Below are 27,754 nucleotides of genomic sequence, written 5' to 3' on the forward strand. Positions count from 1 at the left end.
AATGCTGGGGAAAACAGCAGGGAGTAGGAAAAAAAGGAAGGCCAAACAAGAGTTGGATTGATTCCACAACGGAAGCCACAGACCTGAACTTACAAGATCTGAACAGGGTAGTTCACGACAATGCTATTGGAGGTCACGGATTCATAGGGTCTCCATAAGTCATAATCGACTTGAAGACACATAACAACTAGCATTCCTTATTGTGACAGAGTCCATGAATGTGTGTCAACAGTAAGAACTAAAAGGTCCAGGTGAGATATAAAAATGCAGCATTTAATTTTTTACAAGGATTACAGCAACCAGCTTCCCAGCTTCATAGTATTTTTCCTTGTGGGGTGAAAATGTGAACTTTAGGTTTATGAGATAATGCAGATCACATGTAATGGAGCAGGCCTAAAATGGCTAGCCATGTGATTTGAAGGAAGCATTTCATACACTTCCTTTTAAATATTTCTGATAAGACTAACCCCGTATTAAAAATTGGTCTTTTCCCTAAGATGTTGCTGGCTCTCACCAACTAACTGCCACTGTGTGACAAAGTTTTGTTTCCAGTCCACATTCCTTAGGCATGTCTCAACTAGTTCCTCTCAACTCTCCTTTTCTGGCAAAGAAGCTAATAAAGGATTTCAGTGGCTTACTATTTAGAGATAAATACACACAAATATACAAATATGTATCTTTTAATTACAGAATTGGGTTGAAATCCCTATGGATCTTATGCTAACCCACAGCCAGTTGATTTATTAACATTTTTACCCTGTTCATGGTTTTGAGACCAGTAGAGGTGGCTAACAGTTTAAGCTATAGTACAATTACTGCTTCAGAGTCCACAGACTCATTTCACACAGAGTATGAAGATTCAAGGCTGATTTCACTGGCCAAAATAAAATAATAAAATGCTGCTTTGCCTAAGATCAATGCAATGACAGCCAGGGTCAAATGTTTCCATGGTTAATTAGAAGCTTCCTTTGGGCAGTGAGGGATGCTGAGAGAGAGGGCTTCCAATTAAGTGCAAAACTCATCTAGCCATCGCTAGCAACAGTACAATATTTGGCAAATTGTTCCTACACAGCTGACCATTAGAAGTGTACCTATACCAGCAGGATTCAGTTGTCTGTATTATTCCCACAGTGCTGTCACCAGGATCAGGTGTTTCTGAATTTCACAGGAATTGCCCAACTCCAAAAAACAGCACAATGTAGCAACAGTCACGTGCTACAAATGCTCCCAGTTATACATCTTGCTCCTTAGCAGCAATTTTAAAAAAACCCACAGCCCATCAGCATAATCCAATGCAAATACAGCTAAAGGTTTGTCAGCACTAAGATGCATCCTCCTCAGCTTTAAAAAACACCATATTAACAGAAGAACTTCAGCCCTATGGGTATTGGGCACAGAAGAATATTGAGTGGCACATGCTAGTGTTAAGTAGCGAGGCACCTCCAAGCCATATAGTCCTTTTACATGAAAGTGATCTATCCTTAGAAGTGTCTCAATAGTATTAGTACCTGAACCAATTCATTAGCTTTCTAGAAGCTGATTTTAAAAAGCAAGACTAAGTGACTCTGGCCTCTTTTACATCTTCCACCATCCTATGGAAATTGGGGCTTGCATATCAAACCCAGAGCAGAAATCATCAGAAGTTCCCAGTCCTCAGATGGAGGCAGGATTTGCCCTGAAGTCTACAGCTGGAGCTAAGCCAGGTTGGCCCTCTAAGCTGTAAGCCACACAATGGGTGTTCAGTCAAGGGCCATATGCCAGAGGATGATGCTGGAGCTGGCAGTGGGCATGCCCCCCCACAAACACACAGACACAATGTTTTTAAAGTTGTTTTGTTTTAATGTATTTTAAGGTCTGTTCTATGATGTTTTTAAAGTGTTTTCAGTGCTTCTGTTTGCCGCCCTGGGCTTCTGCTGGGAGGAAGGGTGGGATATAAATCAAATAATAAATAAATACACACACCTGTTTGGCAGGATGGAAGGAGTACGCCTGTAATGGGGAAGACAGTGTGCGGAGAGCAACATCCCTCCACACCATCCTCCCATGTAAAAGGCAGCAAAATCTGGGGGAAATTCAGCAGTGAGGGCCAGCTTGGGCACCCACGCCAGCCAGTGAAGGCTGCTGATGGACACACATGGCCCATGGGATGGTAGTAGCCCACACAAAATAGTTAAAATGTCTAGCCTACAGTTAGTGCTGCAATTATAACTCTGATCTGGAATAAGAGTTCTATCTAATGCTCCTTTCTATAGAGACTCTCACTTGAGAAGCAACAAGGACTAGACAGCCAGGCCATCAACATTTCAGAGAGACCAAGGATAAGAGATCAGTAAAACTCATTCTGAGCAGCAACAGCCACAAAATACATTCATGCTTCGCTAGCCTACCCAAAACTTCCCCAACACAGCATAGGTTGAGGTTGATGGGAGTTGTAGTCCACAAAACATGTGGATGGCACAATGCTGGTGTACACACATATGAACAAGACAATCAGAATATAGACCCAACATGGCAGGACCCATGCTGTAAGTATCCTTTATTCCACAAACAATGGCCAAAATAGCTATAGTGCACTTTTCGATGCACTTAAGCAGCAATCAATATTAACTTCCTATTTTTTTCTTCAAAATGTAGATCCTAATACCATTATAACAAATTGCTTTTCAGACTCCCAAGTTTCAAAAGCAGTTTGCTATATGTTGACAGCTGTGCTCCTCATGGGTGTTAGGATCTAACTGCTAACAGAGATGTCTCTGAAAATGGAAATGGACTACCTTCAAGTCAATTCTGACTTATGGCGACCCTCTGAATAGGGTTTTCATGGTAAGTGGTATTCAGAGGAGGTTCACCATTGCCACCCTCTGAGGCTAAGAGGCAGTGACTGGCCCAAGGTCACCCAGTGAGCTTCATGGCTATGTGGAGATTCGAACCCTGGTCTCCCAGGTCATAGTCCAACACCTTAACCACTACACCACACTGTCTCTACTATTGCATAAAGTGACATGGGCCATCTCAAATGGCAGAGTATAATCAGAAGGAAGCAAATTGTCCATTGTTTAGCTCTTTCATTTTACCTATACAACATATTAGAAGCAAAACTTAGATTTTCTGCCTCAAGCAATAGCGTTTCTTGGGTCATCTGCTTTGTTGTTGTTGTTGCTTCAAAGTGAAGAGTGCTTGCGGGGTATAAAAGCTGTTTCTTCAGATAGAAATCTTATTGAGTTCAATGGGACTTACTCCCAAGTAACTGTGTATAGAATTGCAGTTAAAAACTTATTAAAAAAGAGCTATAAAGAAAAAAGGGGGGCTATAGTAAGATAGTAACAGTAGCAAGATCTAGGGCCTTTTCGGTGGTGGCCCCTGAATTATGGAATGCCCTCCCAGATGAGATACGCCTGGCGCCTTCTCTGTCATCTTTCCGGCGCCAGGTAAAAACCCACCTCTTCACCCAGGCATTTTAAAGTATTTTAAGCTTTTAATCTTATTTTTTTTTAGTTTTCTTTTACTTTGTTTATATAATGTTTATATTGTCTGCGCAATACACACTTGCTTTATTTTAAATATTGTGGTTTTATCATGTTGTACACCGCCCTGGGAGCTGCTAGCTATAGGGAGGTTTAGAAATGCAACTAAATAAACTAAATAAATATTTGAAGGTCAATATAATTTGTTCCTGCTCCACAGTACAAATAATTAGTCAAAAACTGCAACCAATTACTGCAATGTGGGAAAGCAGGGGATAACTTGTGCCATAACATACATACACCGGACATTTCCTCTGGTTTGATCACAGCCGAGGGCACAAGGAAGGATCAGGCAGAGCAAAATAAATGCTATCTCCCCACTACTACACAGATGACTTTTCTTTTCTGGAGACCCTACCACTGCCTTCCAATCTGAGAATAAGGCAATATGTAAACACATTAAATAGATATAAAGAAAATATCATAAGAAACAGAAGATTTCTCCTACATCCAAGAACCTATGGGAATGCACTTTTCAAAATATATTTTAACCAAGAGAAAATCCTGAAAAGACAAGTAATAAGAGTGCAGCTTAAGCATCCATACTTTCCCCACCCCTAGTTTCTTGGGAATTTCATAGAATCATTAAGCGGGAAGGGAGCTTGGAAGTCATCTAATTCAACCCCCTGTTCTTGGAGAATCTGCAATTCAGGAGGCAACAACAGCTTCCCCGGAAGATGGCTATCCAGCCTGTTTGATTTATTTCAGGGGTGTGTATCTGGGTTCTCAAATGCTAAAATATATGCAGTTTCAACATGGGTGTATGTCCTCTCAGAACAGACCATTGTAAGTAATTACTTGAAAGCCATCCTGCTTCCATCCCTACCTCAGTCTCTCTCATACAATTTAGCACAACTGGATCGAACTACAACTCAGGGTCAAAAAGGACTAACCAAGAGACAGATTGCATACCTTTTCACATTAGCGCAACAACAAAATTAGATAGAATTTTGGTTCATCTCAGAACACTAATGTGAAAAGCAAAACCTGAACTAAAGGTAAAATACCAACAGCTCTTCCTCCTCCACAATTGAAAAGAAGGAATTTTACTTCATTTCAATAGCAGGAAAGCATCTATATAAAATGAAATTAAGAAAAGCTGAAAGCATCACTTCAATTCAATACAGTTTTATCTCAATTGTTTTTTTAAAAAATCAATCTGACAACCTGGGTGGTTGCCCCTATTCAGAATTGCAACAGATAGTTTGAAAGAGTGTCCTTTCAAAGGCATTTCCTGGCCTATTATGCAAAAGCCCTTTCAATATATTTTTAACTTCTAGAAAACAAAGGAAATTCTTCTGAGCAGAATTAAACAGATCTCGCTTTCAGTATTAAAGGACAGAAACAAAGCATTTGGGAAATAGGAATGTAAAGGCACCCACGCAATTGGACTTAACATTACTTAGTACCTAGCAACACTAGTTAAGCACTCTCAAACAAGCACTAAGAACAGCACAAGCTTAAATAATAATAAAAGGTCTGGTGCCTCAAGTGGCACTTTTTCCTCTTTCAGTGTCCCATGCATGTTTTGCAGCTTGACAAAGCAAACAGCTGCAATGCCATTATTGCAAGGGAGGGAATTTATACTAATTAGCCATATGTACAACATGAGAGACCTTTCACAGTTACTGCAGAAAACATTTAGTTAAAAAAGCAGGACTTTTTAATTATTTTTTTTAAATGAGGAAACCATTTTTTAAAATCAGAGCCCTTTACAGAGCCATCAGGTTGCAGTGGTTAGCGTGTCAGATTAAGCCTGGAGAGTTTAAATCATCTCCATGAAGCTCCTTGGGTTACCTTGGACCAGTCATTCTCTCTTTCTAACCTACCTCACAGGGTTGTTATGAGGGGGGGAAACGGGGGGGAAAAGGAGGCCCAGATTGGCCACCCCTAAGAGCTGACTACAGATGAAATAAATACCATAGGGAAAGCAAAAGATAACAGAACACCTTGCATACAAGATGTGCTGAGTTGCCCTAACGGTTCAAAATGCTTTGCAGCCCCCCCCCTCACTCACTCTCTCTCTCTCACTCACTCACACACACTTATCATGAGAAAGTAAATCAAGCAAGAATTTCCCTCCTCTTCCCCTACAGGGATGCACTTTATATGCACTCACAGATGACTACCCTCAACTAAAAACACAGGACTTCTCTTTCAGAGCTTTACATCTTGAGGACTGGGCATTCCAAGGCCCCTGAATTGCCATCATGGAGTAGAATAAGCCACTGTTAATAGCTCCCCATGCTGGGTAGGTAACTTCAGAAGGCCTATATCACATAAGGAGGAACCCATTCTATGGCCAGAATTGCATCTCTCAGGAACTGGGGCCAGAGTTGACATCATGGACTGGCATTGTTAAGGACTGTAGGAGGCCCACAGCACTGCTGACCCCCAGACCCCCCCAACCCTGCTACGTCTATTCTTCCCCCCATTGCTGGCTGTTCACCTGCCCTCTCAAGCAAGCCAGCAGCAACAAGGGTGGAAAGAAGGATCAGCAGCCTCCACTTGCCACACTCCTTCCTACTTGGCAGTGAGGTGGATTAGGCCTAGAGTGAGACGGGAGGGGAGGGAAATGGAGAAGAGCTAAAACTTGTGAATCTGCATGTGCCACAGCCTTCCGAGTGGCCGTACCCTGTATGTGGACCTCTCTGCCCCCAAAAGTTAGGTATATTCCTCTCTACTTGTTCCGCCAGCATTTGAAGACATACACATGGCCAAACAGGTAGGGATGATGAATCCAACTAGATGTGGCAGGGGCCCACCACATTGGCTACCACAAGATCCACAGCCAGTAAACCAAGATGTGCAGCCACGTTAATACTTGCTCCTATGGCAAGAGGCAGAAAGACTGCGAAGCTACCTGGAGCTCATAGATGTGTTTCTATACTGAGAAAAGCCTTGCATCTAGACCAGTCATTCCCTACTACCTACTCCTCTGTAGAAAACAGGAATTAACATTCCTTTTTGCTTCTACTGGGACCCATTCCAGTTTGGATGGTCACCTCACGCTAAGCAAGAAGGCAATAATGACCATGTCAGCAATCATTTAGCACAAGATAAGTTTTGTTTGTTGCTATGTGCTCTCAAGTCGATTACGACTGATGGCGACCCTATGAATCAGCGACCTCCAAGAGCATCTGTCATGAACCACCCTGCTCAGATCTTGTATGTTCAGGTCTGTGGCTTCCTTTATGGAATCAATCCATATCTTGTTTGGCCTTCCTCTTTTTCTACTCCCTGCTGTTTTTCCCAGCATTATTGTCTTTTCTAGTGAATCATGTCTTCTCATTATGTGTCCAAAGTATGATACGCTCAGTTTCATCATTTTAGCTTCTAGTGACAGTTCTGGTTTAATTTGTTCTAACACCCAATTATTTGTCTTTTTCGCAGTCCATGGTATCCGCAAAGCTCTCCTCCAACACCACATTTCAAATGTTGATTTTTCTCTTGTCCGCTTTTTTCACTGTCCAACTTTCACATCCATACATAGAGATCTGGAACACCATGATCTGAATTATCCTGACTTTGGTGTTCAGTGATACATCTTTGCAACTGAGGACTTTTAGTAGCTATCCTTTAAAATACTTTAACTATGGAAGCAGTGAATCCTCTTGCTGGGAGGAAGGGCAGGATATAAATCAAATAAATAAATGAAATTAAAGAAACACACCTCTTTGAACATTTAAGGATGGAGTTTTATGGCACAGTAGTTAGGCCATATAATTGCACCAAACTTGTAGTCAGTCTTAAGTGTACATTTAGTTCACCCAAAAAACTTTCTTCAAAAAGGTTTCATTAATTCCCATGGTCTTAAAAAGAGTGCCAGACAACTGTCTTTTTTTAAAAAGGGGGGGGGAAGCACACAGATTAATGTCTTAACCCAGAAAAACAGCTAGGCCCATATGGTGCAGATCAGGCGGCTGGGTTTGCAGGAAAGTTTGGCGAGCATCTGAAAAATGTGGATACCAGAGCAACACATGCTCCAGATTAGCAACTGTGAACACAAACCCAAGGATGGTACTTATTACTGGATAATTATATTAGAGAGCACTCATCAGTGTGCACCTTGAGAGCAGATACTGCATATGCAAAAGTACAATTTGCAGTCTACGTGCATTAAGGCGTAATTTTAATATGACCCATAGGATATTTTTCTAGAGCAAACTCTCAGTAAAACAAGCCAATATAAACTTATGCAAAAACTGAAATTTCCAAGAGGAGCTATGTTTGCTTAGAAAGTAAACAGTGTCTTTTTTCAAGTTAGTGATTCAACTAGGGGCTATGCTTGTTGGAACACTTTTCAAAAGAGCATCTTTCAAAGGGTAGAGTATTTTGGCGCATCTTGAAAAAAGTGGAAAGCAGATGAACTTTAGCAAGATAAATCTTTTAGTTTTTTCCACAAAACAGTAAGATGGATATGGTCACTCCCAACCATTACCCCTAGTCTCAACATTCCTGAAGCATTTTGATCTGTGTGCAATGTTAATGTCACAGCATCTGCACACCAGGATTCCCTAGTAAATCCTCAAAGTGTGAAATGAGCCCAAGATCATGCAAGAAAATACAATGTGCCTCTTCCCCACCCTCTTTCATTCCAATGAGAGTGGGCCTACATGCACATGTGGTTTAATAGGGACTGAAGAAGAAGGAAGTGGACTGCCTTCAAATTGATTCTGACTTATGGCGACCCTATGAATAAGGTTTTCATGGTAAGCAGTATTCTGAGGTGGTTTACCATTACCGTCCTCTGAGGCTGACAGGCACTGACTTGCCCAAGGTCACCCAGTGAGCTTCATAGCTGTGTGGAGATTTGAATCCTGGTCTCCCAGGTCATAGTCCAACACTCTAACCACTATGCCAAACTGGCTCTCTTAATAGGGACTAGGGTTAATATATTAATTATTCCCAACCTCGTCTTAATGCAATATTGGTAGCACCGTATAGGTGGATGTGGGTTCTCCTTAACTTATCATTAAATAGTTCCCGCATTGTCTCTCAGATCCATTGATCAGACATTTAAGATTTCTGGGCAGAGCTGTGGGCCTCAAAGGCCTTCTTTTTTCTTCCATTCATCTGGACCTGGAATGACACCAAATGGAACAGACTGCCTTAGAAGATGGTGGATGTTAAAAGGGTTTTAAGCAGAACTGGATAGCCACCTATCAGCAGTGCTGGAGTAGTATATTTCCACACTGGCAGGAGGTTGGACCGGATGGCCTTTGTGGTCTCTTCTGGTTCTATGGTTCTATGAAATGCCACCATCTAATATTTGTTTTTGGTTTTCACTCTCCTTAGAAGCATGACAAGCAATCTTTTGAGCTCAGGAAGGGTTATTACAAATACATTTGATAGTTCCAGTAGGAGCTAGTAGTGCCCTTGCAGTAATTTATACCTTCTTCAGAATAACATATACCTTCTTTACAGAAAATTGACCTAACACATCATTTCCTCTGCACCCCCAAAGCCCAAGTGGTTTCTTTTCAACTCTCAAATATTATCTCAAGTTACTGTTTGACTATTAGTCTTTGTCAAGCTATTTTTAAAATTTTATCTTTTCTCCCAACCCCCCGAGAGAAGGAATAACATGATTAAAATGTAAAAATGTGGTTGGAAATAACAGTCTAAGACAGCACTGCCAAAAAAAAGGCAATTTTTCTTGGCTATAGATTAAAAATGAAATTTAACACCAAAGCAATTATCTTTGCTACTTACATGCTTTTAATTGACATTTGTGATGCCCAAAAGCAATGCAAGAGATTAGCATGTGCCCATAAAGAGTTCACTTTTTTTCCACCCTGTTGCCTTATTAGAAACTCATCAGGCATGAGTAACATTAGGAAACCTCCTGATGTTCAGCTGAGAGGTCAAATTTCACACTGAGAGGATTAAAAAAAAAGTATCCTCTCAGAGATGAATCCCCCCCCTTCAAAACACCACACATCCAACAGAAAGTTAAAACCACTAAATGTGGTTAGGTCAAGCCTTGATTAATTAGGGAAGGCTCAGCTAAAATAAACAGCACAAAAACACATAAACCAACTATAACTAAGCACACACTATAACAATAATATGACTTTTTTCTCCTAAATGATGAGGGCAGATGCATCCCTCAATTAGGAAAGTAAAGAAACTTTTTGGACATATGATAATAAAGAATGAAAGTGATAGAAAAGAAGATAAAGAATTTAAGAATAAAATATTTAAAATGCCAAAACCACACATATAGCATGAAAACTCTTTCAAAACAATGTAAACTAGGTTTACATCTATAGTAAATTTAGATGAGTGGATTCTTCATTTTATGGCTGTAATCCAATGCCTGTTTACATGGAAGAATGCGCAGAATGGCAGGCTATGACTGGACTGAAAGAGAAGCCCTGCTGTGTCCTTAGAGCACTTTTAGATTCACAGGATGCCACTTTCTCTCCTGAATGCAATCCTCTGCATTGAATCAAATGTGACTCTAGTGGGACCCCGATGTTCAAGAGCAGCTTAAAGATGTGATGGAAAGGGAGAAGGGGTGCAAATCTTCAGCATGTATACAAGTAGCCCTTGTGGATGTTGTATCCAATGCTGCGCAAGCAGAGTCCTGCAGTGGGACTTCCCCTTCCTCTCCTCTCCCTGTGCACCTTCAAAATCTGCTCGACGGTCCCCCAAAATCTGGAGCAGACTTTAAAGGTGTACAGGGGGCTGGAGCGGGAGGAGAGGAAAGGAAAGTCCAGCTGCATAAGCAGAAGACTGCTGCGCAAGCAGAATAGCAATATTAGATGCAACCCAATGTTTCTTAAGAGGCATGTAAAGAAGAAGCTTGCAGATTCCAGTCTTTATAACTTAGAAATAGAAGCATCAGTCAACCGCAGAAACGATTTTTTTCCCAAATGCACGGCTCAGGAACATATCTTGCAATTAGTCAAATTTAGGCTTGGGTCCGAAAACAAATTAAGGAAGTTCATGGAAGGAAAGTTTCCATCCACTCCTCCAGGGAGGAATCCAAGCCATACTTCTCAATCCTCAATGCCGACCAGAGGGACGGCAACCCTGGACTTAATCCTCAGTGGGGACCGGGACCTGGTGCAAGATGTAAGTGTTGTTGAACCGATTGGGAGCAGTGACCACAGTGCTATTAAATTCAACATACATGTAACTGGCCAATTGCCAAGAAAATCCAACATGGTCACATTTGACTTCAAAAGAGGAAACTTCACAAAAAATGAGGGGACTGGTAAAAAGAAAGCTGAAAAACAAAGTCCAGAGGGTCACATCACTCGAAAATGCTTGGAAGTTGTTTAAAAACACTATATTAGAAGCTCAACTGGAGTGCATACCGCAGATCAGAAAAGGTACCGCCAGGGCCAAGAAGATGCCAGCATGGTTAACGAGCAAAGTCAAGGAAGCTCTTAGAGGCAAAAAGTCTTCCTTCAAAAAATGGAAGTCTTGTCCAAATGAAGAAAATAAAAAAGAACACAAACTCTGGCAAAAGAAATGCAAGAAGACAATAAGGGATGCTAAAAAAGAATTTGAGGAGCACATTGCTAAGAACATAAAAACCAACAACAAAAAAATCTATAAATACATTCAAAGCAGGAGACCATCTAGGGAGACAATTGGACCCTTGGATGAGAAGGGAGTCAAAGGTGTACTAAAGAACGATAAGGAGATTGCAGAGAAGCTAAATGAATTCTTTGCATCTGTCTTCACAGTGGAAGATATAGGGCAGATCCCTGAACCTGAACTAACATTTGCAGGAAGGGATTCTGAGGAACTAAGACAAATAGTGGTAACGAGAGAGGAAGTTCTAGGCTTAATGGACAATATAAAAGCTGACAAATCACCGGGCCCGGATGGCATCCACCCGAGAGTTCTCAAAGAACTCAAATGTGAAATTGCTGATCTGCTAACTAAAATATGTAACTTGTCCCTCGGGTCCTCCTCCATGCCTGAGGACTGGAAAGTGGCAAATGTAACACCAATCTTCAAAAAGGGATCCAGAGGGGATCCCGGAAATTACAGGCCAGTTAGCTTAACTTCTGTCCCTGGAAAACTGGTAGAAAGTATTATTAAAGCTAGATTAACCAAGCACATAGAAGAACAAGCCTTGCTGAAGCAGAGCCAGCATGGCTTCTGCAAGGGAAAGTCCTGTCTCAGTAACCTATTAGAATTCTTTGAGAGTGTCAACAAGCATATAGATAGAGGTGATCCAGTGGACATAGTGTACTTAGACTTTCAAAAAGCGTTTGACAAGGTACCTCACCAAAGACTTCTGAGGAAGCTTAGCAGTCATGGAATAAGAGGAGAGGTCCTCTTGTGGATAAGAAATTGGTTAAGAAGCAGAAAGCAGAGAGTAGGAATAAACGGACAGTTCTCCCAATGGAGGGCTGTAGAAAGTGGAGTCCCTCAAGGATCGGTATTGGGACCTGTACTTTTCCACTTGTTCATTAATGACCTAGAATTAGGAGTGAGCAGTGAAGTGGCCAAGTTTGCTGACGACACTAAATTGTTCAGGGTTGTTAAAACAAAAAGGGATTGCGAAGAGCTCCAAAAAGACCTCTCCAAACTGAGTGAATGGGCAGAAAAATGGCAAATGCAATTCAATATAAACAAGTGTAAAATTATGCATATTGGAGCAAAAACTCTTAATTTCACATATACGCTCATGGGGTCTGAACTGGCGGTGACCGACCAGGAGAGAGACCTCGGGGTTGTAGTGGACAGCACGATGAAAATGTCGACCCAGTGTGCGGCAGCTCTGAAAAAGGCAAATTCCATGCTAGCGATAATTAGGAAAGGTATTGAAAATAAAAGAGCCGATATCATAATGCCGTTGTATAAATCTATGGTGCGGCCGCATTTGGAATACTGTGTACAGTTCTGGTCGCCTCATCTCAAAAAGGATATTATAGAGTTGGAAAAGGTTCAGAAGAGGGCAACCAGAATGATCAAGGGGATGGAGCGACTCCCTTACGAGGAAAGGTTGCAGCATTTGGGGCTTTTTAGTTTAGAGAAAAGGTGGGTCAGAGGAGACATGATAGAAGTGTATAAAATTATGCATGGCATTGAGAAAGTGGATAGAGAAAAGTTCTTCTCCCTCTCTCATAATACTAGAACTCGTGGACATTCAAAGAAGCTGAATGTTGGAAGATTCAGGACAGACAAATGGAAGTACTTCTTTACTCAGCGCATAGTTAAACTATGGAATTTGCTCCCACAAGATGCAGTAATGGCCACCAGCTTGGACGGCTTTAAAAGAAGATTAGACAAATTCATGGAGGACAGGGCTATTAATGGCTACTAGCCATGATGGGTGTGCTGTGCCACCCTAGTCAGAGGCAGCATGCTTCTGAAAACCAGTTGCCGGAAGCCTCAGGAGGGGAGAGTGTTCTTGCACTCGGGTCCTGCTTGCGGGCTTCCCCTAGGCACCTGGTTGGCCACTGTGAGAACAGGATGCTGGACTAGATGGGCCACTGGCCTGATCCAGCAGGCTCTTCTTATGTTCTTATGTTCTTCCCCATGGACCTCAAACAAATTCCCCACAATTATGGCAATTTTGGGGTGCTTTTTCTGTACTTCACAAACCAGATGTTATAAGGTACTCACAGAATGTAAGGTCAGTAATTCCCATATTGCAGAAAAAGGAGGAGGAGTGAGGTGCTGAGTCTGAAAGAATAGGCTTGTATGTTTGTGGCTATAGTAAGATTTGAACTGGGAACTTCCATGGTCTCCATTCTTAGGCACTTACAACACACTCATTCTGAGACATTATTCCATGAGCCCTTTCTACTAATGAACTATCCAAGACTGTATCATTCTTACCAAGCATGGGTTGCAGTGTTTAAATAAGTCACCACTTCAGCCAGAACTGAATGTAGCTCTTGTATAATAGATCACAAGCTAACTGGATCAGTAACATTTGCATAATTTATGCTTACAGATAACTTGCATTTTTGTCTTTCTGAGTTCTAGAACTCTGGATTCTTACAAAAGACTAGAAAGCATTTACAACTATGCCTCAATCTTCACAGCCTATGACAGAGGTAGCCAAAATGGTGCCCTCCAGATGTCGGACTACAACTCCCACATCTTAGAGCTGGCCCCAAATGCAACTCCACTTCTAAAAAAGTAAGAATACTTTTTGGAAATAGAAGTTCTTACCCATTTTCTTTTAACTTTCCTGCAAGCAACAAATGGGGTCAAACTAAAGGCACACACTACTACACATACTGGCTACAGCATAGTTATTTAGGTCCTAGGAATGCCAAGGGGTGGTGGGGTTCAGCAGCCTGTGACAATGACCAAACCCATGCAAAAAGGCTGAGTAACTGTGTGAAATTTTATGCACTTCTTTCAAGTTGCAAAAATATCCATATTTTTCCTTTACAAAAAATGCATTCTGTTTTCATCATCCTCTCCCTTTCTCCATTCTAAAAACATCCACAGTTATTGAAAAAAAATTAAAAGACACACGCACACATGCAAATACACATGCAGAGTGTGAGGCAGCTATAAGACAACTTTCTACATCCAAGTCAACTGATGAAGCCTCAAAATGGACTAGAATATTTTCATGGCCAAAATACCAGTCTAAATGTGAGATTGTAATAATCAGATTCTTATTAGCTGCCTTGCCTCCTTAGTGTCCTGAATAGGTTCCTAAGATTTGTTAAAATATTTTTTAAAACTTTTTTTAAAAAAACTTTTAATTTTTTTCGGCAACATTAGCCATTCATAAAGAACCAGACCAAATTAATTTATCATTCATTGCATGAAAGACCACGTAAATTGAAACAGATTGTTTAGGAGCGCCCACTCATCTTTCTTTACTAGACAAATGCATAAACAGAAAACATGTCTACTAGCAAAAGGGACAAAAAGAGGGGATTTTCAGTTTAACACCCACAAGATAAAAACCTCGCTGGGTCAAAAACATCTTTCCATGAATGTGGTTTTAACTGCACTGATTTCCAAAACCTGTCAAGACAGGAGAATCAAACCATGAGAAACTGGTGGAAAGAATAACAGAGAATGTGTCTCTTCTCAGCAAGGGATGTCCCAAATAGATTAGCACGTGCACATCCCTACATTTGTTCTTAAAGAACTCTTCATATCCAAGCAATGCTTCTTCAAGTTAGGAGCAGTGTTATAAAAATTAACTACAGCACCCTTTTAGCTTTAAAAGTTAGCTTAGTGTGATAAAAATCAACTTTCAGCACCCAGATTAGTTAGCCAGGGATGACACTAGGGTCCATAACTGCAGTCATCACACTAGACATAAACATACACGTGTTAACTGTCAGTTGACACAAAATGGGAAATACATGTACTGGAGGGCCAAACTTGTATTAAACTATGTTGAAGAGCTGTTAAACAAGAGGAGGGGATGAATGCATGGATGATCCACAGCCCAACTTGAAACCATTTTGAATGGCCCACTCCATGCCATCACACCAACTAATTTATAGGAGGTAAGTAGCTAGGGCACTCTAAAACAAAACACCAAAAGCCAAGCTGGCAGAGGAAAACTAACACAAAAGCTAAAAAAATTGGGTTCCTCCTGCCCTCGACTTGTAGCACGCTATAATCTAAGCAGATGATCACAGACTTCAAATTACGGTTAGGAATGATTGGGCACTGAGATGGTGCCAAGTATTCTTAGGATGTACTCCCTAGTGCAGTGGTTCTCAAACTTTTTTGGTTCGCAGCGCACTGTAAAACATATAAAAATTTCTGGCGCACTTCGTATACAAAATTAAAAATATATTAATATATTTTAAACTATGAATAAAAATAAATTATAGAAAACTATTACCCTATACAAATGGGTTTCTTCTCATTTTTAAAATATACTTTCATAATATTTGAGGCACACCTAGCCACCTCTTAGGGCGCACCAGTGTGCCTGTGCACACCGTTTGAGAATCACTGCCCTAGTGTTATATAGGTAAGTAAACCGAGTCAAGCTGCTCTAGCCCAGCCCTATCCCTGTTTGTCCACAAGTACGTCCTACAGAGGTTCAAGTGGGCTCACATCCAAGGAAATGTGTATGCAGTCTTAAAAATCTTCAATGTGAAGTGATAACAATTCATACCACCTTGTATAACTACAATCAATCACTAAAAACATCTGTTCAGAAGGAAGCCTGTGGAGTCTCTGGTATTCTGTAGGCTATACTGATTTATACCCACTATTGTGCGCAGAAAACCTTAGTGCCCTTTAACTTCGATTCTGTTCAAACAAACACAAGGTTCAATCAGTTTAAAATGGTAAAAGCGTGTCTTTCTCTTTAAAGACTAAAATATACCGCTATTCCTCTCGCTCATGTTCCCTGAACGTGCAAAGGAGATAACTTGGCTCTTAAATAACCCTTGCCAGGAATCCTTAGTGAATACTTGCTTTTTGTTTATGTGAACGAAACAACCCTACAGGAGGAGAGAAGTACTAACGTGGTGGTGAATTCTCATAGCCCAGGATTTCACGCCAAGCGGCAAAAAACATGACCAGGGCCGCGGCGGAAGCTTATTTGTTTGTTTACACACGAGTAGTTAGATTCCACCGCCCCCCGCCGTTAAAAACGTGTCTGTTGCTAATAGCCAAGGAACGAGATCTTGGAAATCTCTTTTCGGATTAAGAGCGATAGCTAATTGCAGGTATGATCTCTCCTGATGAGGCAGCTTGAACATGCCCTCATAGAAATAAGGGGACAGAAGCGGGCGGTGAAAATAGGAGTTGAAGGCGGGAGAACTGGGGAAGGGGAAGAGGGTTAGAGACGAACACTGAGCCCCCTAAGTGAAGAGGAAAAGTTTGGAAGAAGAAGGAGAAGCAGCCGAGAAGCCGTCGTGAACAAAAACTGCGCAGGAAAAAGAGCAGTCTCTCTCCCGGATCCAGGCTCGAGGAGCAGCCGGAGTCCCATTCTTACCCTTCGTCCACTCCACTACTTGCTTAGGGCTCCACTTGGTAACAGGCTCCATTCTCCTTCTCGATCCAGTGCTCTGAACCCCCTTGGTAAGAAGAATCCTGCTCTTCCCACCCACACACACCCGGCAAAGATCTCAAATCCAGAAGGGAAAACAGCACCGCTTTTCTCTCTGCCCCGAGCACGGATTTCCCCCTTTCAAGGTCCCATCGGAGCAGGCGGCCACCAAGGCTCCCGCCCCCCCAGGCAGCCCCGCTCCGCCCCTTTAGCCTGAGCCAGCCTCTGCCGCTCGCTTCGGCTCCACCTCCACTTGCTTAGAGCTCCCGCTGGAAAAGCTGCACAGGTGGCGCTCGCCCGCCGGTTCTTTCGTAGGCTTCCTCTGGCCTCTTCCCGTTGCTCAGGGTGTTTGGGTGGTTTTTTTGGGGGGGGGAGGTTTCCGCCGCTGTGCCCCCTGCAGGAGAGAGAAAAGGGCTGGAAACTCGACTCAGGTTATGGAGTAGTTTGGGTTTTTTCTCTCCACCTCCTCCTTTTTTCCCTTCCTTTCCTCTGTTCTTTCAAGCCTGAGCGCAATGTGGGGGCAGGAACGAAACTCCTGAAAGGCAAAAAACCCAGCCCAGACCGGCCGGTCGCCGCCGCCCACGCAAGCTTCTTTCTGGCGGGATTGTTTTGTGATAGCGCTGGAAGCGGTTGCCAAGTGTGCACATCACATCTGCCGACTTCAAAAGGAGCAAACGGGGGGAATGCACATCTATGTGTTCTTAAAAGGCAGGGTTGGGCTGAGGCCTGTAGCTCTCCGGATGATGGGCGATTGAACTCCCATCATTCCTGACCATTGTGGCTGGGGCTGATGGGAGTTGGAGTCTGGTGTCACCTGGAGGGCCACAAGTTCCCCACCCTAGGAGGAGAGGCTCCCACTGCTTCTCCCACTCATGGGACGGGGTGGCGGCGGCGGCAACTTTTAAAAAGTGTATGGATAATCTCCCCCAAACGCATTTTCGCCCTCACAGAGAGAGCATCACATTTATATTCTTTTGTGATCAGACCACAATTAAAATTGTCTCTTGCTTGGGAAAGATAATTGGTCTCTTGCTTGACAATGTTGGTGGGGAGAGGCATGGGAACCTGTGGAGCAAAAACATGTTTTGCAGACCTTATTTTTAGTGGCCAATAAACAAGGCTTAGGATTTTCAAAACTCAAGGGCCTAGTTCTCCCTGAAGGAGTAAATCTGGGCTGTGCCACTTCAGAGACTATAGGCAGAACTAGCATGATTAGAAGTGTCCCCATGCTTCCGTAAAACGGACATATCATGAAGGAGGCTAGGCTAGAACCTGTCTCCCTCCCATATAATTTTCTGTGCAGATAAATGTTTGGAGGACCATGCAGTCATGTAAAAACTCACTTCCTGTAGACTGAAGTGCTACATCTCAGAAACCAATTTTGGTGTGTGTTGTTGTTTTAATTGTTTCTTGTTTTTCTATGAAAAAACTCAAAGCGGCTAATAGAAAAATGGAAAGCAATAAACTATCAATTTAAATCAACAAAGGCAGCAAATGTTCAAAGATACATACCTGCAGGTGATAGCAAAAAACGAAGTCAACAGAAACAGCAATCAGTAGAAAAGCAGAAAAGAAATCAAGCCATTTTAGTTGATTAAGGCCCACAATGAGGCAAGTAGCATGAGGCACAATTCCAGTGGCTTGGAATAGCCAATATATATCAAAAGCCATTCCAAGTCTATGCTCCAACGTCAAAATACCCAGGAAACTAGGGAAGACAGTTTTGTGTAACCAAAGGGCATTTTCACAACATCATATATTTATTATTTATTTATTACATTTATACCCTGCTTTTCTTTTCATGAGAGAAACCCAAGGTGGCTTACATATGGTTCCCAGGCAGTCTCCCATCCAGGCATTGACCAGACCTGACCCTGCTTAGCTTGTCCTTGCTTATATGCTTTTAAGGCTAGCTTGATTTGCTGACATTTGCCTAGGCCTGAATAACAGTCGCTAAGTATTTCCATTGTTGAGTGATCAACATTATGATCTATATGTTAGTAATTCCATATCTTGTGTTGACCCCTTGTTTTGTTTTCTCATTCCTATTAAAGAATAGCAACATTCTGAGCTATCTTCTCTAATACAAGGTGGAATCCAGTTGGTTCTGTTAGTGCATTCACTAACAGTGTAGGAGGAGAGGCATTTACCATTTCTTCCTGTAGCTCCTGCCCAATCAGTTTTCAGGTGTTGGGAAAGCTGCAGAAAGGGGGGGAAATCAGTAAAAATCATCCTTCTCCGTTAGTGGACACCTCTTGAAGCCCTAGTTGAATACAACGGATAATTTTTCTTTCAGTTCATTGACTGATAGCTTGAGTATAAATGGGTTATGTTGAATATATTATTGTCATCTTGGTGTGATTTCTCATGAACTCTAAAAGCAGCTAATTCCAATGAGATAACACATGGTCCAGCTTTGCTCATTGTTTTGAGCGACTGGTAATTTCTTTTTGTTCTTAACATCTACAGATGTAATCAAGAGGCCAGGTAGCATGCTTCATTGTATCTAATTTCTTTGTTCAGCCAGGTGCTAATTTGTTTGGACTTTTTTTTCTTTCCTGGTTTGTGTATGGCACTATCATCTATTTATAAGTCATGACATCTGTTTTCTTTAACTGCTTTGATCTATTTGCAAGCTTGAAATGCTATTTTTTTGTAAAACTGCAGTCAACACCCATTTGTGCATCGGTAGATGTATTTCAGTGTAGATCCATGCATGATGGGTCTCCCCATGCACTTCACATAAATTATTTTTAGCGACATAAGAGATGATTCTCTGCTGCATCTGGTCATCCTGTATCTATTGCTACAACGTTATGGGTGGGGTTTTTTTGGGGGGGGGGAGGGTATAATTGAAATAGATCAAATTTGAAAGTGAAGTATATCCCAGAAACAAAACAATATCACTCAAATGAATGAAAGTGGCTTCTGCTAATTTGGGAAGATCACTTTAAAACTTCATTAGAAATCAGCAACCAATAATGCAAAGTGAAGTACTCTGCGCTGTGCACAAACACAGGATTGTGGTGTTAATGTATGCATTTGAATGGAAGTAGCTAGCAATATCACCACTTTCCATAAAGTTAAAACAATATATTGCTCCAGTGGAAGCTGGAGTGGATAGCTACCTTGAATAAAATTTGAAAGCCTGGAGCTAAAGATAATTCAGTGGCCCATGTCTGACAGGAGTGGATTACCACAAACCTATGAGCCTTTTACTGAAGGATTTGTTCTGTGCTCAATTCAAGATGCTAATGTTAAAGCCCTATATTATTGTTGTTGTTTATTTCTACCCCGCCTTTTGGCCAAAAGGCCTTCAAGGCGGCTTACAAAAAACACAAATATAAAAATACATCAATAAAAACAATACAATTTACAATTTACTTATGACTTACATAAGACTTATATAAGATCAAAAGGTCAGCCTAGTCCATCACTCTTCTCTCACAGCGGCCAACCTGAGCACATCAACACTTTCCCCACCTATAATTCCCAGCAACTGTTATTCAGAAGCATACTGCCTCCAGCATATAATCTTAAAGCAGTAGTTCCCAAACTTTTTTCACCCAAACCACTATAGACCTCAGAGACTGTTGAATGCCCTCCACCCCAAATTCACTTAGGAAATTATATCACACTCATTTATCTAGACATGCTTCTTCTAAAAGTACTTGATTAAATGAGACGGAAAACCATGCATGCCACCTTGAGCTCCTTGGAGAAAAGATGGGATATAAATGCAATAAATAAATAGTAAGACATAACAGACAAAATCCTCTCTGGCCTGCTCTAAGCGAGTCTACCAAATGCTTACCGAAACCTGGCATAACTTTCAAATATTCTTCTTGTTGCTCACTTCTCTATATATTTTACTGCCTATGTATAGACTCACATGACCATGCTGTTGGCAGACATGACAGAACACTTCCCACCTCTAACTTGCATCTATAATAATCTAGGAACTTTTGCAAAGGAATATGTGTATGTACTTCTATGCCATATTTTACAGACTACTAGGCCCTAAACTAGCTAAAAGTGAATAGTCTTCTTTTCTGAGATCTTAAATGGTACTTCTAAATGTGAATTAGGTTACTACAAGATCCCTATGAATTATTTGTAAAAAGGGATGCTAGCAATTGCAAAGCAAATGGTTTCATTAATAAACTTTGAGGCCACTTTTGAACATTTGTTATTATTATTATTATCATCGTCAACAACACCCTAAGGTCTCAGGGCAGATCACAACAATTTAAAATATAGCATTAGAAACATTTTAAAACAAATTACAATTCCTGTTGTTGGTAATTCCCAAAAAGTGTGCTATATTTGGTTCCCAAATTCAAAACCAGTGAGGTCGGGGTTTGTTTATGCATTACATTTATATCCCACCCTTCCTCTAAAGAGCTCAAGATGGCTTACATGATTTTCCTTCTCCCCGTTTTATATGCACAACGTTGTGAAGTGAGGCTGAGAGAAAGTGACTGGCTCAAGGTCCCCTAGTGAGCATCGTGGCTGAGTAGATATTGGAACCTAGTTGAATACTCTAATCACTACACCATGCTGATGACCAAATTCCAATATGCATAACATTTCTATTGCACGCCTTCCCCAATCTCCAAGCGGTGAGATTTCGGGAGTCCCTGTGCTCCTCCACGGTTTGGCTTCCTTTGGGAAGAAGGTCAGCGGAGACTGCAGTGTCTTTATGAAATATGGTTTATTAATTTACACACATTCCAACCTGAGCTCAAGGATGGAGAGGGTTCAATGCATCAGCAGTCCAATATCCAGCTTTTCCATCTGGGTTGCAGGAGGCACCCCAAAGGCCATGGTGCAGAGAGCCAGTCTCTCTGTGCCTCTCCCAGTTCCCAGCAATTCTCTAGACACCCTAAAACTACAAGCACAACTTCTGCTAGCTGCCAGGAGTTGGGGGGGGGAGGCTCTCCTGAAGAGTTTAAATGACAAAAGGGGTCTTCCTGGCCCATTCTCCATTGCTGGGCAACTGATAGAGCCCATTATCTTACCTGGCCACTCCATTTGATTAACAAAGGCGATTCATCTGGCTAGCAGAGCCAGCCCCCAGGGCATAGGATTCCAAATCAGAGGCTGGAAAGGGGACCCACAGGAATCATCCATCCCAACCCCCATGCTCATAACAATATGTATGCCATAAAAAAGTCTAGAATGGCAGGAGAGAAGCAAGTCACAACTTCTCCTGCCTGCATCCCTGAGAGTGGGCCAGAGAGAGAACAGACAGAGAACACAGGAAGTTTCATTATACTGAGTCAGGCTATTGGTCCATCTAATGAAATACTGTCTACACTGACTGGCAGCAGCTCTCCGTCATTTCAGGCAGGTCTTTCCCAGTCTTACCTAGAGATGCCAAGAATTTAACCTGGAACATTTTGCATGCAAAGTGTGTTCTCAACCATGGAACTATGGCCCTTTCCCTCCAAGTGAGGGATGCTTCAGCTATCGGAAACTTGGGAAACATTACTCTGCATGATTATATAATTCATAAATTATATAAAATCAATGTAAATCTCAATTGGGTGAATGCAGTTCTTTTTTCTTATTCTTCCAGGGAAGCAAGTAAGGATATGTCTTAATTACTTAAGTCTGTGTTGTTATATGTGTAACTATCTTGCTCTAGTCTCTCACCACGTTCATTTCAGGCACATACCACTATTTAACTCATTTTATTCTTGAGTATGCAATAGCTTGGGGGGGAAATGAAATGGACTGCCTTCAAGTCGATCCCGACTTATGGTGATCCCATGAATAGGGCTTTCACGGTAAGTGGTATTCAGAGGTGGTTTACCACTGCCTTCCTCCGAGGCTGAGAGGCAGTGACTGGCCCAAAGTCACCCAGTGAGCTTCACGGCTGTGTGGGGATTCGAACCCTGGTCTCCCAGGTTGTAATCCAACACCTTAACCACTATGCCACACTGGCTCTCCAAGCAATAGCTTACAATTACATATTAAAATTGGCATACAGAGGTGGCCACAAACACTTGCAGATTTGCATATTAACATTTCTTATATATGCATTAATCTTATGCAAGAATAACCACCATCCATAGTTGTGAATCAGCTGACTTTTGTGTGATTGCAAAGTGTTTTGGAGGACCATAGCAGTTCATTTGAAAATGCCCCTGCCCTGCAAATGCCTAGAAGTAGCAGGCCACATTTCCAAAAAAGAAACTTCGTGTTCATGTTGGAGTTGTACAGGTATAGGATTTACAACATTAGACAAGGCTTTGAATCCCCACTTAGCCATGAAGCTCACTGGGTCACCTTGGGCCAGTTACTCTCATCCTAACCTACCTCACAGGGTTGTTGTGAGATTGAAATGGAAAGGGGGAGAACCATGTACACCACTTTGAACTCCTTGGAGGAAAGATGGCATATAAACGTAATAAAATACTTATATTCTCCATTCAGACAATGCCTAGTCAATGAGCTCAGAAGTACATTAGATACAAATATGGTTTAACCCTCATTAGATCGTGTTCTACATTAATTATTGTATGGTAATTGCTCTGAGCTGCTTTGGGAGACATTTTCTGTATGGAAAGCTGGGTTAAAATATAATTAAATACATTACTAAATAAAATATAGTCTCTTATAATAATTAGGTTTGGGACCATTGAGTGTTATATCTCCAACAGCCACCAATGATAGCAGGCTCTACTGGGTAGCAGATGGGCTAGTACCTGTCCTGGTACGAATGCATGTAGACAAGAACAGCAGTAATGTCTGCACCCCAACCCTATCCTAGTCCTTGTTTTGTGCTCGATTGGTGGCTGCCTCTGCAGCTAGCCTTCAAACAGGTCTCACATAGGAGTTCAAAGACCTCAGAAGAATATTATTTGGGGAGGTCAGAGGATCTTACTGCAAATAGCTGTAAATTTCATACATTTCCAAGGGGAAGCATTCAAATTTGAGGAGTGCAAACGAATGAATCTTAAGGACTGGCACCACATCAGCCACATAATTTAAATGCAAATTTAATTTCATGTGTTTGGGAATGGTCAAATATTTTATATTCATAATTCACTTTCTGCCTTTCATGACATCACAGTTTGTACTGTGTACATTAGCCATTATTTTTAGACGAGTCAGTTGTATACATATTTGATTAGTATATGGTCCTGAAATTCTAGAATTATATTCATGCTAACCCTTACTGAAACAATTAACAGTGAATTTATAAATTCTAAGGTATAGATAATTCAAAAGAATTATTTCACAAACTGAAAATTGCATACAGAAGCTGCAGCTGTAATGAACAGTCACTGTTATTAGAGTAAATCTAATCAGTTTGGCCAGTTACAGTCTTTCATTGTTGGCATGCATCTACAGATACTTCTGGGTGAAATGGATTGTCTTGATCCATTTTATTCTGGCACCATTGCTCAGACTGCTTTGTTCGACCTACACTGGGAAAGAGACAAAGGGAATGTGACCCTGTTCATTTCTCTGGATCTTTCAGTGGTCTTCAGCACTATCATAGAATCATGGAATAGTAGCGTTGGAAGGAGCCTATAAGACCATCAAGTCTAACCCCCTGCTCAATGCAGGAATCCAACCTAAAGCATATTTGACAGGTGGCTGTCCAGCAGCCTCTTGAATACCTCCAGTATTAGAGAGCCCACCACCTCCCTAGGTAATTGGTTCCATTGTTGTATCGCTCTAACAGTTAGGAAGTTTTGGAAACTTGTGCCCGTTATTCTGTGTCCTACACTCTGGGATGATCGAGAAGAGATCCTGGCCCTCCTCTGTGTGACAGCCTTTCAGGTACCTGAAGGGAGCAATCATATCTCCCCTCAGTCTTCTCATGGTTAAACATGCCCAGTTCTTTCAGTCTCTCCTCACAGGATTTTGTTTCCAGTCTCCTAATCATCCTTGTTGCCCTCCTCTGAACCTGTTCCAGCTTGTTTTCATCTTTCTTAAAGCGTGGTGTCCAGAACTGGACACAGTACTCAAGATGAGACTTAATCAGTGCTGAATAGAGGGGAACTAGTACTTTACGTGATTTGGAAACTATACTTCTGTTAATGCAGCCTAAAATAGCATTTGCCATTTTTGCAGCCACATTGCACTGTTGGCTCATATTCAGCTTGTGATTTATTTATTTATTTATTTTGTTTCATTTTTAAACCGCCCATAGCGAGTAGCTCTCTGCGCGGTGAACAAAACAGGATTAAAATACAATATACAATAAAATCAGTGACGAACAACAGCAAATTAAACAAAAACATTAGATAGAACATATTGACATTAAAATTGAACATTATAATAACATTAAAATGCCTGGGAGTATAGCCAGGTCTTAACCTGGCGCCTAAAAGAAAGTACCGTAGGCGCCAGGCGTATCTCCTCAGGTAGGCTGTTCCATAGTTTGGGGGCCACCACAGAAAAGGCCCTAGATCTAATAACAATCCTCCGGGCATCCTGGTGAGTTGGTACCCGGAGGAGGGCCTTGGATACTGAATGAAGTGAACGGGTAGGTTCATAGCGGGAGAGGCGTTCCACAAGGTACTGCAGTCCCACACCGTGTAAGGCTTTATAGGTCAAAACCAGCACCTTGAATCTGGCTCGGAAACAGATAGGCAGCCAGTGCAAACAGGCCAGGACAGGTGTTATATGCGCGGACCAGCGGGTCCCTGTCAACAACCTGGCTGCCGCGTTTTGCACTAGCTGAAGTTTCCGAACGGTCTTCAAGGGCAGCCCTACGTAGAGCGCATTACAGTAGTCCAATCTAGAGGTTACCAGAGCATGAACAACTGAGGCGAGATCGTCACTGTCCAGATAGGGGCGTAGTTGGGCTACTAAACGAAGATGGTAAAATGCATTCCGAGCCACCGAGGCCACTTGAGCCTCAAGCGACAAGGAAGGGTCAAAAAGGACCCCCAGACTACGAACCTGTTCCTTCAAGGGGAGTGTAACCCCATCTAGAACAGGATAAACATCCACCATCTGGGCAGGTAAAGAGCTCACCAACAATGTCTCAGTCTTGTCTGGATTGAGCTTCAGTTTATTAGCTCTCATCCAGTCCATTATCGCGGTCAGGCAACGGTTCAGCACATCAACAGCCTCACCTGAGGAAGGTGAAAAGGAGAAGTAGAGTTGTGTGTCATCAGCATACTGATGGCAACACACTCCAAAACTCCTGATGACCGCACCCAGAGGCTGCATGTAGATGTTAAAGAGCATGGGGGACAAGACCGACCCCTGGGGGACTCCACAATGGAGAGTCCAGGGTGTCGAGCAATGTTCCCCAAGCACTACCTTCTGGCGACGATCCGTTAAGTAGGAGCAGAGCCACTGCCAAGCAGTGCCCCCAACTCCCAACTCCGCGAGCCTCCCCAGAAGGATACCATGGTCGATGGTATCAAACGCCGCTGAGAGATCAAGGAGAATCAACAGAGTCACACTCCCCCTGTCCCTCTCCCGACAAAGGTCATCATACAGGGCGACCAAGGCTGTTTCAGTGCCAAAACCGGGCCTAAAACCGGATTGAAACGGATCCAGATAATCGGTTTGATCCAAGAGCGCCTGGAGCTGGCTGGCGACCACCCGCTCCAAGACCTTGCCCAAAAAAGGGACATTCGCCACCGGTCTATAGTTGTTCAAAATATCTGGGTCCAAAGAAGGTTTCTTTAGAAGAGGTCTCACTACTGCCTCCTTGAGACTACCAGGGACTACTCCCTCTCTCAAGGAGGCATTTATCACCTCTTTGGCCCAGCCGGTGGTTACAGCCCTGCTGGCCTTCACCAACCAAGATGGGCAAGGGTCAAGGGCAGACGTGGTCGCCCGCACCATTCCAAGCGCCTTGTCCACTTCCTCGAGCTGCACCAACTGAAACTCATCCAACAATGAAGGACAAGACCGCGTTCTGGACACTTCAATGGAATCAACTGTCATAACATCAGAGTCTAAGTCCCGACGGATGCAAGCAATCTTGTCCTGGAAGTGCTCCGCAAATTCGTTGCAGCGGGCTTCCGATGTTCCCATAGTGTCATGAGGGCCAGAATGTAAAAGCCTTCATACCACCCTAAAGAGCTCTGCTGGGCGGCAAAGGGATGATCTAATGGTGGCAACAAAATATGACTTTTTTGCCACCCTAACCGCTTTTACATACAACTTAGTGGAAGCACTCACCAAAGAATGACTACATCCGTCAGGAGTTCGCCTCCACCTGCACTCTAGCCTCCTTCTCTCTTGCTTCATCGTTCTCAGCTCCAGGGTATACCACGGTGCTGTATGAGCTCTGCACCGAAGGGGGCGCGCGGAAGCGATCATGTCAATGGCCTGGGTCATCTCCGCATTCCACTGGTCGACCATGGCCTTGACAGGAGCACCAGTGCTATCAGCCGGAAAAACTCCCAGAGCGCTCTGGAAAGCAACAGGATCCATAAGCCTCCAGAAGCGGACCAACTTAATAGGTCCCCCACCTCTGCAGAGGGAAAGGGCTGTTGTGAGTCTAAAACTCAGCAAGCGGTGATCTGTCCATGACAATGGAGTAGATGAAAAATACCCCACCTTCAGATCACCATCTCCATGACCAGTGGCGAAGATCAAATCAAGAGTATCACCTGGTACATGCGTCGGGCCAGTAGCAACTTGAGACAGCCCCATGGTTGTCATGGAGGCCATGAAGTCCTGAGCCGCCCCGGACAAGACAGCCTCGGCATGAATGTTGACATCCCCCAGTACCACAAGTCTGGGGGATCTCAACAATACCTCCGATACTATCTCCGTCAGCTCAGCTAGGGAAGCCATTGGGCAGCAAGGTGGGCGGTACACCAACAGTATTCCCAATCTGTCTCCTTGGCCCAGCACAAGATGAAGACACTCCAAACCAGTCGCCGTCTGGACAGGGTGCTTGGTGAGAGAGAAAGAACTCCGATAGACCACAGCAACCCCGCCTCCCCGGCCCTCAGATCTACCACAGTGCTGCACCGAATACCCAGGTGGGCAAAGCTGGGAAAGAGCAACTCCTCCCTGCTCACCCACCCAGATCTCGGTAATACACGCAAGGTCGGCGCCCTTCTCCACAATTAAATCGTGGATAAGGGGTTTTTTATTAACGACCGACCTAGCATTTAAAAGAAGCACCTGGAGATCCGAGAGCTGGCTGACAGTACAACCAACAGTCCTGTGGATACGATGAGAACCGGAACAAGGTACAGACACAACTTGTCTGGGCCGAGTTCCCCTTACCTGGCACGTTCTCCTCCCAACGCCATACCTCCCATTA

At 42.7% G+C, this 27,754-nt stretch overlaps 1 protein-coding gene across 2 annotated transcripts in view; it reads right to left on the reverse strand.

The window, feature by feature from the left end:
* CNKSR3 (CNKSR family member 3) overlaps positions 1-17,208 on the reverse strand; it is a 98,924-nt gene extending 81,716 nt beyond the window's left edge. The window contains exon 1 of one of the 2 annotated variants that reach the window (XM_061624178.1): positions 16,438-17,208. In XM_061624178.1, coding sequence (XP_061480162.1) covers positions 16,438-16,489 — 52 coding nt within the window. In that variant the 5' untranslated portion in view covers positions 16,490-17,208. The remainder of the gene's footprint in view (positions 1-16,437) is intronic. The other variant, XM_061624177.1, reaches the window with a different exon arrangement.
* Positions 17,209-27,754: the final 10,546 nt, after the last annotated feature.

This window comes from Rhineura floridana, chromosome 4 (genome assembly GCF_030035675.1).
Source record: "Rhineura floridana isolate rRhiFlo1 chromosome 4, rRhiFlo1.hap2, whole genome shotgun sequence".
NCBI classification, from domain to species: domain Eukaryota; kingdom Metazoa; phylum Chordata; class Lepidosauria; order Squamata; family Rhineuridae; genus Rhineura; species Rhineura floridana.